Source organism: Salmo salar, chromosome 14 (assembly GCF_965601325.2).
Source record: "Salmo salar chromosome 14, fSalSal1, whole genome shotgun sequence".
In the NCBI taxonomy this organism is placed as follows: Eukaryota; Metazoa; Chordata; class Actinopteri; order Salmoniformes; family Salmonidae; genus Salmo; species Salmo salar.
The window spans coordinates 29,247,754-29,263,664 of NC_138304.1; the positions used below are offsets into that span (position 1 = coordinate 29,247,754).

General features: G+C 46.1%; 1 protein-coding gene across 4 annotated transcripts in view; it reads left to right on the forward strand.

Annotated features, from left to right (window-relative positions):
* Positions 1 to 15,911, forward strand: part of LOC106569193 (rho GTPase-activating protein 21) — a 71,679-nt gene that overhangs the window by 40,699 nt on the left and 15,069 nt on the right. For all 4 annotated transcript variants that reach the window (XM_045694144.2, XM_045694146.2, XM_082960888.1 and 1 more), the window contains 6 exons: positions 244 to 1,936; positions 10,389 to 10,532; positions 13,356 to 13,458; positions 13,572 to 13,617; positions 14,097 to 14,222; positions 14,449 to 14,748. In XM_045694144.2, coding sequence (XP_045550100.1) covers positions 244 to 1,936; positions 10,389 to 10,532; positions 13,356 to 13,458; positions 13,572 to 13,617; positions 14,097 to 14,222; positions 14,449 to 14,748 — 2,412 coding nt within the window. The remainder of the gene's footprint in view (positions 1 to 243; positions 1,937 to 10,388; positions 10,533 to 13,355; positions 13,459 to 13,571; positions 13,618 to 14,096; positions 14,223 to 14,448; positions 14,749 to 15,911) is intronic.

Here is a 15,911-nt window from a genome sequence, read left to right on the forward strand (position 1 = left end):
GAATATTACACACATTGCTGATTCCATTTTGCTTCCTACCCCTTGCTGTTTGCCCTTGCTCTTCTATATTTTCAGATCTGAAGGGTCTAGTCTAGATAGGTCGAAGCAGGGTAGAGTAGCGCTTCCACCCTACAAATCTGCAAACTTTGAAGGGTTAGGGCCAAGGGGAAGAAGGGGTAGGGAGTGAATTGTGACCAGTGGACACTGTTGTTGTATCTTACCCTCTCATCTTTCTCTCGCCAGGCCTATTCCCAGGATGCGTACCTCCGAAGTCGCAGTGCCTACAGTGGAAACGCCCGTCACATCCCCGAGCCGCCCCCCATATGTTACCCTCGTGTAGACTGTAAGCCCCCGGGGATGGCCCAGGCTACAGAGACCCCCGCCCCAGTTGGAGTGGGGGTACAGGGAGCATGCCGGGGGGCAACACCACCAGACATGGGGTACCGAATGGAGATTCCCGTGCCCCCCTCCCCTCCTCCTCCTGCACACCCGTACCCCAAATCCCAGACCGCGGCGTGCATGCGCAACGACAGCGTGAGGACTGTGGTAATTCCTCCAGAGCTAGGCCGTATAGGACCAGCACACAGAATAGACTATAGCCTGGTAGGGCCCCCTGACCCTGGCCTCATCAGAGTGCGTCCTGGGTCTGTGTCCCACTACCCCCTGCCACGGAAAACAGACATCTACCCCTCTGGGGCGAGCCTCCTCAATTACAGTGCCCCGCTACCCCACTATCCACCCAACTCTAACTCCCCCAACCCCGTCTCTCACCAAAACATAGACTGGCGGACGTACCAGACCTACAGGGAGTACATCGATAACAAGAGTATCCACGCCTATGGCAGCCGGACCATCCAGGAGAGACTAGAAAGCCTGCGAACCGCCAGCCAGAACACCTTCAACTCCTCCCACCACATCCCCCGGGGTGGCTGGGGCCCCAACCCTAAGGGTCTCCGGCGCAGGAGCACCTCCCACGACCGCGCCTACCATGGACCTCCGCCCCCCTTCCACCACATGCCCCCCCGCAGCTCTTCCCAGGACCGTATGAGTATGGCGGAGCGGGGGGTCCACCCCAGGAACTGGCCTCCTCGTAGTGTGTCCCAGGATGGATTAACACACAAGGCCCGTGCTCGCTCCTCTGACTGTGACTATGTGGACTCTGTGGAGCTGGGCCGGCCCATGGTGGATAGACGGGGCTACGCTGGCAGGCTGGACCAGGGTACACGCCCCAGCAGGCAGAGCCTCTCCAAACAGGCTGTCCATCACCGACCCCCTGCAGGGTACGGTAGGGACAGCCTCCGGGGAACGCCAATGCCCAATCCTACCCTCTATGCTAAAGGACCAGAGCAGCTCCAGCACCAGCCTCACAGCGCTCCTAATATGACCCAAGACACACCCTCTCACCTGGGGAAGATTATCAGCTTGGAGCCCTCCCCAACCGACCAAAGAGCTGGAGTCAAAGGTGTGAACCATGTGAGCCAGAGCAGGGGGCGGGCGGAGACCATGCAGCCGGCAGGGGAGGTGCCAGGGAGAGAGGTGGCAGCGGTGGTGGGCCATAGGTACTCGTCCTTATCCGCCTCCCATCAGAGACCACAGAGGCTTGGGATCCTCAAAACCTCCCACCACCACCCACCTCGCCCAGAGCCCCAGGCCCAGGTGAACGGTCGCGGCCCCTCTGCCTCAGAATTGGGCGTGGTCCTCAGGGAAAAGCCTCCTGGGTCGGTGAAGAACCCCAGCCCCCTGCGCCACCCTTCCTACATCCTGGCGGTGAACGAGGAGGACGGTTCGGAGCCAGCAGCGGACGCAGTGTGCTGGCTGCCCAACGATGCGCGGCGGGAGATGCACATGCGGCGGCTGAGCAAGAAGCAGGAGAAGGACCAGAACTCATGCTCCTCCAGCAACCTGGAGGAGTCCCTCGACTCAATCCCCTTTATCGGTAAGAGGCCGAACACTAACTTCACAGTTGCGTCCAAAATTGCTTCCTATTCTCTATTTGGTACACCACTATACTTCATAAGTACTACATTTTTATAGGGAATAGAGTACCATTTGGGACACATGCGATGACTCTAACCATTTCATCGGTAAGAGAGCTCTAAAACACCATGGCACTGTGCAGTCGCCATGGCACCAGAAGCACCAGGCATGTAGGCAGGGAAAAGAGTAGACTAGGGGACAAGTCGCAGCAGCAGTTCGTCAGTACAGATAAGAATGGGAGGGGAAATTGCTGGGGAGAAATGACAAATCATTAGATTTAGAAACATGATTTTATAGTGTTTTTTTTTTAAATTTCCTACTGGGCCCATGTTTACCACCTGATCAATCTCCTTGGCTAGATGTGCAGTATGTTGTTAAGGAGCTTTGGTGGCAGGCAGGGAGTGTAGAGGGTTTTTTCTGCCATTGAAATCCTTTGGCGGGCCACCTAAGAGTTAAAAAAATATATATATATATTATCAGTTCGCCTAAGTCCAAACTGTGTAATAAAAAAAAAAATCTATATGTAAACTCAGCAAAAAATGACTGTCAAATGCGTTTATTTTCAGCAAACTTAACGTGTAAATATTTGTATGAACATAACAAGATTCAACAACTGAGACATAAACTGAACAAGTTCCACAGACATGTGACTAACAGAAATTGAATAATGTTTCCCTGAACAAATCAAAAGTAACAGTCAGTATCTGGTGTGGCCACCAGCTGCACCTCCTCCTCATGGACTGCACCAGAATTGCCAGTTCTTGCTGTAAGATGTTACCCCACTCTTCTACCAAGGCACCTGCAAGTTCCCGGACATTTCTAGGGGGAATGGCCCTAGCCCTCAACACTCCGATCCAACAGGTCCCAGACGTGCTCAATGGGATTGAGATCCGGGCTCTTTGCTGGCCATGGCAGAACACTGACATTCCTGTCTTGCAGGAAATCACGCACAGAACGAGCAGTATGGCTGGTCGCATCGTCATGCTGAAGGGTCATGTCAGGATGAGCCTGCAGGAAGGGTACCACATGAGGGAGGAGGATGTCTTCCCTGTAACACACAGCGTTGAGATTGCCTGCAATGACAACAAACTCAGTCCGATGCCGTGACACACCGCCCCAGACCATGACGGACCCTCCACCTCCACCTCCAAATCGATCCCGCTCCAGAGTACAGGCCTCGGTGTAACGCTCAGTCCTTTGACGATAAACGTGAATCTGACCATCAACCCCGGTGAGACAAAACCGCGACTCGTCAGTGAAGAGCACTTTTTGCCAGTCCTGTCTGGTCCAGCGACGGTGGGTTTGTGCCCATAGGCGATTTTGTTGCCGGTGATGTCTGGTGAGGACATGCCTTACAACAGGCCTTCAAGTCCTCAGTCCAGCCTCTCTCAGCCTATTGCGGACAGTCTGAGTATGTATGGAGCGATTGTGCGTTCCTGGTGTAACTCGGGCAGTTGTTGTTGCCATCCTGTATCTGTCCCGCAGGATTGATGTTCAGATGTACCGGTCCTGTGCAGGTGTTGTTACATGTGGTCTGCCACTGTGAGGACGATCAGCTGTTCGTCCTGTCTCCCTGTAGCGCTCTCTTAGGCGTCTCACAGTACAGACATTGCAATTTTTTGCCTTGGCCACATCTGCAGTCCTCATGCCTCCTTGCAGCATGCCTAAGGCACGTTCACACAGATGAGCAGGGACCCTGGGCATCTTTCTTTTGGTGTTTTTCAGAGTCAGTAGAAAGGCCTCTTTAGTGTCCAAAGTTTTAATAACTGTGACCTTAATTGCCTACCGTCTGTAAGCTGTTAGTGTCTTAACGACCGTTCCACAGGTGCATGTTCATTCATTGTTTATGGTTCATTGAACAAGCATGGCAAACAGTGTTTAAACCCTTTACAATGGTTCTTACGAATTATCTTTGAAAGACAGGCTCCTGAAAAAGGGACGTTTCTTCTTTTGCTGAGTTTATATACAGTACCAGTCAAAAGTTTAGACACACCTACTCATTCAAGGGGTTTTCTGTCTTTTTACTATTTTCTACATTGTAGAACAATAATGAAGACATCAAAACTATGAAATAACACATATGGAATCAAAAAAGTGTTAAACAAATCAAAATATAATTGAGTTTCTTCAAAGTAGCCACCGTTTGCCTTGATGACAGCTTTGCACATTCTTGGCATTCTCTCAACCAGCTTCACCTGGAATGCTTTCCAACAGTCTTGAAGGAGTTCCCACATATGCTGAGCACTTATTGGCTGCTTTTCCTTCACTCTGCGGTTCAACCTATCCCAAACCATCTCAATTGGGTTGAGGTTGGGTGATTGTGGAGGCCTGGTCATCTGATGCAGCACTCCATCACTCTCCTTCTTGGTTAAATAGCCCTTACACATCCTGGAGGTGTGTTGGGTCATTGTCCTGTTGAAAAACAAATGATAGCCCCACTAAGCACAAACCAGATGGAATGGCTGTGCTGGTTATGTGTGCCTTGAATTCTAAATAAATCACTGACAGTGTCACCAGCAAAGCACCATCACACCTCTTTCTCTATGCTGTTACCAGATATAAAGTATGTAGAAAAGATAACAGACCTATGTATTTAAAAAAATATATATAATCTTTGAGAACTAACAGTCCCCAAAATATAAGCTAGGCAGTCAGGGAGAGTTTACCCTTCACTATGCCCCTCTCCGGATTTGCGTGCAACCAATCGCAGCGCTCCAATGGATAGCAACTGTCATCGAGTCCGACACCTCAGACAAGCTCACATTTGAAACGCATGACAGCAGTGAGGGCAGTGGGAAAAACAGAATTTTCTTTAAAACATTTGGTTTAAATGGCTAAATACTTTAAAAGTGCACCAGGGGTACTTGCTACTGTGATTCCTGAAATGCAGAGCCTGTTGGAGTATTGTTTTTAACCCAAAATGTTACTTTTGTTACATTGTTTGCTAGCGCAGCTGTTTAGCTAGCTCTGTCTCATTGACCACCAAATGTTGCTAATGCTAGTTAGCCACTTAATATAACTTGTTTTCTCTCATCTGCTCTCAAAATCAGGATATGATTGAGAGCACTAGCTAGCTCAAAGTGATTATAGCTTTGACTGCGTGCTGATAGTTAATTCAGATCCATTCAGGGGCTAGCTACACTACAAACATCATTTTTACCAGGTTCATGTGAAGCAATTGTAATGGCAGTCCACCACAATATACCCAGTAGTTTCCTGATTAGCAAGGGGTAGTCTGTTTTTAATGTCATTGTCTTTTAGAAACACAGTTTGAAATCTTAGTGAAGGGATCTAGCCAGTGGTTGAATGGGGAATTGGGCGTTTCCCGGGAAAATGTTGTCCACGGTTGCAATAGTAACCTTAGTGAATTGTCAATGGATTTTTTATTTTTTTTAACTTGAATTTAGCAGTATAGATTTTGTTATTATGTATGAGCAAAAGAACACAGCCATGGCAAAATGCATAGAATTGCAGGAAATTAGCTTTAAAACTGCAACATGCGGCTTACACCGCCAAGATGGCGGGCCTCTAAACATTTTTCTCTGAAAATCAGCTGCGCCGACGGGCTGACTGCGCCCCCTGCCACGCCCACCACCTAATCTATGATGTTGATGGTGTTATGAACACTTGTCCTCATAAGAAGTGCTCTAAATGTCACTCCTGCTAAAGCCCGTGTGTAAAATTATTATTTTTCGCATTTGTGCATTTTCCTTTTATGTCCTTCATTTTGCTGATAAAGCTTTTCTCTCAGCATTTTTAGCATTTCATAAACAGCTGAAGTAGACACCTTTTCCTTAAAGGGACAGTGGGATGAAAATGTAACCTGTTCTGACTATCCTGTCATTACACTGAGCTCACAACCTGCAAGTTATTTTGTTTCAGGAGTCAGTCATACGTGTTTTTCTTCAATCTTGTGGACAGCAAGGACATGGATTTATTATTACTGTTTGAAAAGTTGGGTCAGGGTGTACTCTAGCTAAAATACATCATATTTTACTGGGACACTCAGTAAGTGCGATCAGTAAGGTAGGACACGCCTGTTTGCTGATCCACTTACAGTGTTCTGGAAGGACGCTGAAGAACATTGTGCATTCTACAGGTGTGTGTTCTCTGGAACTGGGTCACAGTGAGGCAGCAGAGATGAGGCATGGTGATTTTTAGTATGGCCCATGGGACAGAAGTTAGCTCGAATTTGGTCGTAGAGCCAGCCAGGCCTGTTGTATTGTACCACTGCCGCAGAGGGATACGGGGGCAGCAACTTCCACTAAACAATTCATCATCAGACATTCAGATCTAATTTGAGCTTCAAATCACATTTTATTTGTTACATGCGCCGAATTCAACCGAATACAAATTGAGTAGACCTTACCGTGAAATGCTTACTTACAAGCCTTTAACCATCGATGTAGTTTATGAAAAACAAGATTAAATATTTACTAAATAAACTAAAGTAAAAAATAAAATGGCAACAATAAAATAACAATAATGAGGCTATATACAGTGGGTACCAAGTCAATGTGCAGGGGTACAGGTTAGTTGAGGTAATATGTACATGTAGGTAAAGTTATATTGACTATGCATAGATAATAAACAGAGTAGCAGCAGCATTCATACAGTCATTCCTATTGATGGCACAGTGGATTAGCAGCAATAGTGTGTTTTTAAATATGTGATATTTACAGTAAATCAACTCTGTCATGCTTTATACCAGGACTTGTTTTACTGAGGCCTGTGTGTGCCAGTCATGATGAACCCGTATGTAGCCTGGGCTTATTGTGTTACAGTGTGATGTAAGCTGAGGCTTGTCATTTCTCATTTAGGTGTTGGTTGAGGTGCTGCTCAGCTGACAGGAGTCTTTAAGGCGTCTGCATGTTTCCCACCCGAAACAGTTCGGTAGAGTTTGTGCATATATTATGTATATATTATTTTTTTGGCTGTTCGGGCGTATTCTGGAGGCAAGCTGAAGTTCGGAGCCGAAGTCTAGGCCCCTTCGTCAGTGATTGGTCAACAGTAGGGATTCTTCAATAAAATATTTGTCATTCAACGAGGGACGACTCGTTTTGATGCAAATTCTTTTATTGAGAAATACTGCACCAAACATCTTAATTAAACGTGAGATCTCCTGCAAAAACTTCTAAATTAATTACAGAATTTTTTATTTATTTTAGATTAATTCTGACTATTTTGATTAAGTGTATACTGGCTACAGCTTCTCAAAATGGACAAACAGTACTATTGCGCTTTTTCAAGCGACTGTCTTAATAAGGATCATACCCTTTTTTCCCCCAAATTTTCGCCTAAAATGAGCTACCCAAATCTAACTGCCTGTTGCTCAGGACCTGAAGCAAGGATGTGCATATTCTTGATACCATTAAGGAAACACTTTGAAATTAGTGTAAATGTGAAATTAATGTAGGAAAATATAACACATTACATCTGGTAAAAGATAATACAAACAAAAAAACATGCGTTTTTTTTGTTCCGTCTTTGAAATGCAAGAGAAAGGGCATACTTTCAGATGGGAGTCTAGATGTAATTTTAGCCACCAGATGGCAGCAGTGTGTGTGCTAAGTTTCAGACTGATCCAGTGAAGAATTACATTACTGCACAATATTTTGTATCGAGTTTGACCAAATGTGCGAATTCGTCAATTGATACATTTTCATGTACATCACTATAGAGAACATACAAAATGGTATAGTAATAAAACATTTAAGTTTACTCACTTCCGTGAATGTCATACATGATGGATAATTAGCTTATACACTAACTTTCACACCTAGATAGCTGGGCGGGGTGGGTGTGGAGCCAGAGACAGCAATGGGGTCAAACTGTAGATCGCAGTTCCTACATTTGAACATAAATGTATTTCATCAAACAAAACTATGCGACATTTTATCTCTGGGACCCTCAGGATGACAAACACGGAACAAGATTACTGAATGTAAGTACATTATTTACCTTCAGAGGTGAATGTATCAAACCAGTTGCCATGATACAAGTTTTTTGTTGTTGTGCGCTCTCCTCAAACAATAGCATTGTCTTTTTTTCACTGTAATACCTACTGTTAATTGGACACTGCAGTTATATTAACAATAATTTCAGCTTTCTGCCCATATAAACAGCAGCCGGAAAGTTGGCTGTTGTATACGTCATTCTAGTCACATTAGCACACGTTATCAACAACCATCCCGGTTTAGGGTCACTGATCCCGTAGAGGTTAAGGGAGTATGTGAGCACACTTGTTTGGTTCGCCCCCCCATCCGAACTGAACCATACTGATGCCTTTAAACATTCACCTCAAAGGGCTATGCTCTGGAATGGTACTGAAGCACTTTGTGTTAACAAACTTACTGAAGGCATTGTTAAAATGATTAAAGTCTGTTCTTGAGTTTGCCTTTCAATAGACAATTTGCCTATTAGAGACGATGTAATTTTATCACTCACATTTCTTGTGAATGCCCCTCCACACAGCACTTATGTCCCCATCATCATCTCTGTTATACCAGCCTGCCTTACTGGTGATGATGACCTTACTTCAACCAGTTAGAAATGTATTTTTGTGTCATCCAGCATGTAGCAGTTATGTCTACCTGTCATGGTACTTCCATACCGCTACTGCTGGTAGTGGAACAGGCAGGGCCAAGCCAGGTGCAGACAAAGCAGGCAGTGACAGTGAGGAGGGAGGGTGATGGGGCAGCCACAGCACCACAACTCTGGGCCTGGTGCCCATGATGTGATCCAGAGAACAGAGGTCTGATTGACCTGCTCTAACCAGCCCTCAGGCTCCCATCAATGACCCATTTGAAAGACCAGCAGGCCACTGTCTGTACGGTTGGAGCCCTCCTCTTCATGTGAGGTCAGATTCCATTCCAGTGGCCCAGAGTGGCAGAGCCGGTTGCTCACTAGTCTTCTTTAGCCAATGCTCTGGTCAAGGTCACATTCTTTACCCTCTTGGATCTAACAGCTGACAGTCTGTCTGGGTTTTATTGGGATTTAAAAAATGTGGGGTGTTATTGGAATAAGGTCATCCATCTTCTACTGAATTTTAGTTTGAGTTCAAATGTGGATTTAACTTGGACTGTCTCAACTAATATTGTTATGAGGTCTTCAAATACGATCCCTCGTTGAGGATTTATCTTGCGATGTTTCACCTTTCAGTTTTGCATGGAACTCCAGGACTTGTATAGGAGTACGTCCACTACCAGAGAAGCTGGGATGATGTTTCCATCCCAGAGTGAGGAGCTCTGGTACTGGGCCAGTCTGATTCTGACCAGGCCAGGTGCGGTGACGGTCCTCTCCCAGGACTGGTAATCCCTCCCTGTGCAGCATGCTGCTGGTGGACAGGCTGGGCATGGGGCTGGGGTCCTGGGCTTGGCTGGACCAGTGGGCCTGGTGCAGGGCCTGCCAGGATTGTGAGCTTCGCTATCTGACACTGGAGGAACCAGACGGTGTGTTGAATTCCACAGACGGGAAGGGGTCCGTGTGTAACCTAGAAGAAGTACAGTTTCTTGTATGCAGTTATTTTCCATCTCAAAAGGTTGAGTGGGTGGTGGTACATACCTCCTTTGTATTCTCTTTGATGTAGACACCATCAATGGGGTTGTTGTACATTTGGCCCATGTTGTTGTCTAGCTGTATTTAGTGAACACTAGATCTAAAGACATCCGTGGCTGTTTTGTCTCTACAGAGAGGGTGAAACTGCCTTTGGGTTAGGCCTGTATTGGTGACAGATGCCTATGGGGTAGGTCTATATTGGTGACAGATGCCTATGGGGTAGGCCTATATTGGTGACAGATGCCTATGGGGTAGGTCTATATTGGTGACAGATGCCTATGGGATAGGCCTATATTGGTGACATATGCCTATATTGGTGACATATGCCTATATTAGTAACAGATGCCTATAGGTTAGGCCTATATTAGTGACAGATGCCTATGGGGTTACATTGCCGATGCTCCTTCACAACCCTTCTCCTTGGCCCTGGTTGAGGTGAGAGATGGGCGCAGCCTGGGAGGCTGGAAAGAAGGAACTAGGGCAGTGGCTTTTAAATTTAGCTCCACGGGCCCCACGCTGCAGGTAGAGAGCAGCTTTGTATTCTGAGCTGTTTTGGGCTTGGAGCGCCAGGGGTGGGCGGAGTCGGAGATGCTGCACTACTCAGCAGTTAAATTTGACACTTTTCTTTAAAAAAAGGGGACATGCGGAGGGGAGAGAGCAGGAGAGATCCTCATTTCTAGCAGCCGTGTTGTTGGTGTAGTACCATGCAAGGGTTACATTGGGACTCTGAAGATGCAAAACTTAAATATCTCAGGAAGCTGAATATTTTTTTTATCCATTATGATGAGGAAGTTCATGGGGATGATGATGTTTGACCATCATGTAATACCGAAGTGTGTGTTGTGTGATTGCAGACGAGCCGGCTAGCCCTAGTGTTGACCACGAGGCCACGTCCATTCCTGCTTCCGCCGTGATATCTGGCGTTCCAGCCATACTCCCCCTGAACCCAAGCTCCTCCCCGTGCCCTTTCATTCGCCGACAGCTGTCACATGACCAAGGTAAGAGGCACTCTGAGGGTGGGGCTCCTGGTTGTCATGGTTATGGTGCAGATACAGTTCTGTCTATTGCTGTGTCGTTAACGCCGTTGTTGTCTGTTTCAGTCATTGGTGGCATCTGAATCATGGTACCCTATTCCGTATGTAGTGCACTGCTGTTAACCACATCCCCATGGGCTACGGGCAAAAGTACTGCACTATATAGGAAATACTACCGTTCCATTTCAGCCACCTCCATTGTGTAGTTTTCTGAGAATGCATGACATTGACCCAGTTCTTTGTACAGGCTTGAAAGCAGCGAGGATGTCTCCTCCATCAGTGCCGAATCACTTTGAAGAAAAATGTTCAGCGTGTCATTGCTTAGATATCCCATTCATTTTGGGCTGTGCGTATCAACACAATTCTGTCCTGAAAATACATTCGACCAGTCATGCTTATCGGTCTATAGGTTAATTTGCATAATTTTTGTGGAATTAAATTGCCCTGTGTATTTTTGTTAGTCGTTGTGCATTTTATTTATCACACTCACAGTTTACAGAGCCTAGTTTGAGGAGCGGAATAGCCTACCACCTGTCAGACAGCACCAGAGCCTAGTTTGAGGAGCGGAATAGCCTACCACCTGTCAGACAGCACCAGAGCCTAGTTTGAGGAGCGGAATAGCCTACCACCTGTCAGACAGCTTACAGAGCCTAGTTTGAGGAGCGGAATAGCCTACCACCTGTCAGACAGCACCAGAGCCTAGTTTGAGGAGCGGAATAGCCTACCACCCGTCAGACAGCACCAGAGCCTAGTTTGAGGAGCGGAATAGCCTACCACCTGTCAGACAGCTTACAGAGCCTAGTTTGAGGAGCGGAATAGCCTACCACCTGTCAGACAGCATACAGAGCCTAGTTTGAGGAGCAGAATAGCCTACCACCTGTCAGACAGCTTACAGAGCCTAGTTTGAGGAGCGGAATAGCCTACCACCTGTCAGACAGCACCAGAGCCTAGTTTGAGGAGCGGAATAGCCTACCACCTGTCAGACAGCATACAGAGCCTAGTTTGAGGAGCGGAATAGCCTACCACCTGTCAGACAGCTTACAGAGCCTAGTTTGAGGAGCGGAATAGCCTACCACCTGTCAGACAGCTTACAGAGCCTAGTTTGAGGAGCGGAATAGCCTACCACCTGTCAGACAGCTTACAGAGCCTAGTTTGAGGAGCGGAATAGCCTACCACCTGTCAGACAGCTTACAGAGCCTAGTTTGAGGAGCGGAATAGCCTACCACCTGTCAGACAGCTTACAGAGCCTAGTTTGAGGAGCGGAATAGCCTACCACCTGTCAGACAGCTTACAGAGCCTAGTTTGAGGAGCAGAATAGCCTACCACCTGTCAGACAGCACCAGAGCCTAGTTTGAGGAGCGGAATAGCCTACCACCTGTCAGACAGCTTACAGAGCCTAGTTTGAGGAGCGGAATAGCCTACCACCTGTCAGACAGCTTACAGAGCCTAGTTTGAGGAGCGGAATAGCCTACCACCTGTCAGACAGCACCAGAGCCTAGTTTGAGGAGCGGAATAGCCTACCACCTGTCAGACAGCACCAGAGCCTAGTTTGAGGAGCGGAATAGCCTACCACCCGTCAGACAGCACCAGAGTAGCTCCTCAAGGCTACTGGAGTGAAGCCTGCTTTTGGAAGCTCAGTCACTGCACAACAAGTAACAACTCTAAATGTGATCTTGTGTTAAAAACTTTGGTGGCCACAATTAAAAAGGAGCTATTTTTATTTCTCAATCTCAACTTGTGAAGCGCATCTCCCATTCGCCATTAGGAGGCATAAACTATAGCCTGCCTCTACTGTCAGTGGCCACCACCACTTTGCATTGTGAGCTTGAGGCACTAGACCTGTTTGAAACCTGGTTTGTTTTACTTCAAATAATGAGGCATATCTTACCTTGTTCAAAGTAGCCTCGTGAAAATCCATCCATAGAGACGTGGAGGTAATTGTTTAATAAAGTCTTCCTCTAGCCATTAACCAGCATTTCATTCCTGTTCTATTGGTTTTCATATCAACTTTCTTTCGTTGTCCAGAAGCCAAAGGCCCAATCCTAGTCATATAGCAACCCATCATGGTAGTTGCTCTTTCTAAGTTTCTAACAGTGATGTTCATCCCTGTCACATTTGGAACTGCTCACATTAGGTCTGCTGTTTACAACTGTGTTTTCCACTAATTGTATTTGGGTAAATGTTTGAAAATGTCGTTTTATCTGCTTCATTACAGGAGTTGCATGTTCAATAACAGACTACAGCCTTTTGACTGTAAGGCAGTAGGCTTGCTATTGTTGCATGTTTTTATTAAGCTCATAATGAAAAATGTCCAGTCCTTGTATGCATGCATAGTATCAGAGAGGAAGAGGCGACGCGAGAGGTTTCACTCTCGACAAAATCTGTCCAAAATAAGCCCAATGCGTTTCAATGGACTTATTTTGGGCCTAAGCTTGTCGACTGCCTTCCCACCTTGGGACACCTCCCATTGTTAGGGCGGAAACATACGCATCTCGTCATTATATACAGATCTCTGATAGTATTTTCTGTTGGTCAAGTCATTTTACCGTTGGGATTTCTTTTTTTACTGTTTGTTGGCTGGTTAATGAGGGTCAGTTAGTCGGCAGAAAAATGGGCCGAATTTGAATCTCTAGTCCTGTGATATTGAGCTCTAATACCACCACTGACCCTCACCAATAACACTCAGCTGGAACATCACTCTGCCCTGACTCCTTAAAACACTTATCTACCCCTGTTGCCATGACACAGCCCATCACACTGTTGTTGTTTATATGTTCCGTTCTCAAGAGTCCCTCAGAAATGCTATCCTGGAGTCTGATGCTTCGACCAAACAAGAGAGGTCCAAATCCTGTGATGAGGGTCTGGATAACTACAGAGAGGAAGGCAGAGGGTAAGTCCTTTTTTGAAATTTGGTCTTATTTCTCATGATACTCTTTTCCAATGGTTCTCTGTTCATCCTCCTAATATCTGCCGTTTTGTCCCCCTCCTTCTCTCGGTCTCCAGCCGGTCCAACAGTAAACACATGCCTGGACTGAGAGGCCTAAGAAAGGTGAGGACACGGATCAATCCAGGGTTAATTAACCACATCATGTTGGCTGTGTTTATAACAACTGTAAAGCATTATAACAGCTCTATGAAGGTTTATCCATGACATGTTGGCTGTGTTTATGTCTGTTAAATTGCTAGGGACTGTTATGATTAAGGCTTTTCCCCACATTGAGTGTCTAACGGTGTGACAAGATGCTACTTTTATTAAATTGGTTTTTAATTCAGTCTTTGTACTCTCCCTGTGCCTTTGAAATGTTTTCTAATCACATTGACAGGATGTGTTGTGTGGTTTTTGGCTTATCTTGATTTTTCTGCGGTAGTCAGGCTTTGATGCTCCTGAGACTCCCTGGGGATTGACGCTGTTTAAGAGTACAGGCTCGCTGTTTCTGCTGATACTCCTATTGGTGTGTGTGTGTGTGTGTGTGTGTGTGTGTGTGTGTGTGTGTGTGTGTGTGTGTGTGTGTGTGTGTGTGTGTGTAGGCTCTGGATGGACACAAGTCGTCTGATGACTCTGGTTCCAGAAGGGACTCCTCTTCAGATATCTTCAGTGACTCTTCTAAAGAAGGCTGGCTCAACTTCAGGCAGCTCAACACTGAGAAGAGCAAGGTATATGTTTTTATATTGTCAAATCATGTGGAGGTCTACTGTGCTGGTCTGGTTACAATCCACCATAGATGCTGGAAAGGACAATGTGAAACAAAAATATCCACAATAGTGTGAGAAAGAAAACATGCATGCCCACCCCCACATTGCCAACAGTTTTGATCTTCACGCAGAGCCTTATCTCAATGTTTCTCTCTCGCTCACTCTTTCTCTCCCCAACTCTCTGTAGCGTGTGGGCGGGGGTTCGAGGTCGTGGAAGCAGATGTACGCTGTGCTGCGAGGCCACGCCCTCACGCTTTACAAGGACAAGAAGGACGGCATCTCTCACGCCTCCTCCCAGTCCGACGACGACCCACAGCCAATCAGCGTCAAGGCCTGCCTGATTGACATCTCCTACAGCGACACAAAACGCAAGAACGTGCTGCGGCTGACCACGTCGCACTGCGAGTACCTGTTCCAGGCGGAGGGCAGGGATGACATGCTGTCCTGGATCAGAGTCATCCAGGAGAATAGTAATCTGGATGATGAGGTGGGTTCTTCTGGGAAAGACACTCCACTATAATGTACTGCATTACTAATCTCATCATAATCACATGATGACATTGTAATGAGTCTTAGATTGAATAATTCTTTGCTGAGCACATGTTTTTATCCAAAGTGACTCACATGCAGTAGCTAGCATTTATACCAAGATTCAGGTTCCCAGGTCATAACCTTATCTCAAGACAGTTGTTTCAAATGACAGTGTCCTTTTTTTTTTTTAAGCAGTCACTTGTGAGTAGCCTGCATTTGCACTTGTTGGATGTCATTTACACCAGTCATCCTCACTGTCCTCGGTCACTGGAAGAAACAATAGAATTTGGACAGAGAGACTAAGCTATCTTCGTTCACCGCTCCTCCCCTTGGGTTAACTGCTATGAAGAGTTTGTCCGGTTGCCTTGGTGTTCCTGTTCTGTGGGTAGACTGACTACTACTGCCTAATAATGTGGGTAGACTGACTTCTACTGCCTAATAATGTGGGTAGACTGACTTCTACTGCCTAATAATGTGGGTAGACTGACTTCTACTGCCTAATAATGTGGGTAGACTGACTTCTACTGCCTAATAATGTGGGTAGACTGACTTCTACTGCCTAATAATGTGGGTAGACTGACTACTACTGCCTAATAATGTGGGTAGACTGACTACTACTGCCTAATAATGTGGGTAGACTGACTACTACTGCCTAATAATGTGGGTAGACTGACTACTACTGCTTAATAATGTGGGTAGACTGACTACTACTGCCTAATAATGTGGGTAGACTGACTTCTACTGCCTAATAATGTGGGTAGACTGACTTCTACTGTCTAATAATGTGGGTAGACTGACTACTACTGCTTAATAATGTGGGTAGACTGACTACTACTGTCTAATAATGTGGGTAGACTGACTACTACTGCCTAATAATGTGGGTAAACTGACTACTACTGCCTAATAATGTGGGTAGACTGACTTCTACTGTCTAATAATGTGGGTAGACTGACTACTACTGCCTAATAATGTGGGTAGACTGACTTCTACTGTCTAATAATGTGGGTAGACTGACTACTACTGCCTAATAATGTGGGTAGACTGACTACTACTGCCTAATAATGTGGGTAAACTGACTACTACTGCCTAATAATAACAATGTCAAACCATTTTAACACT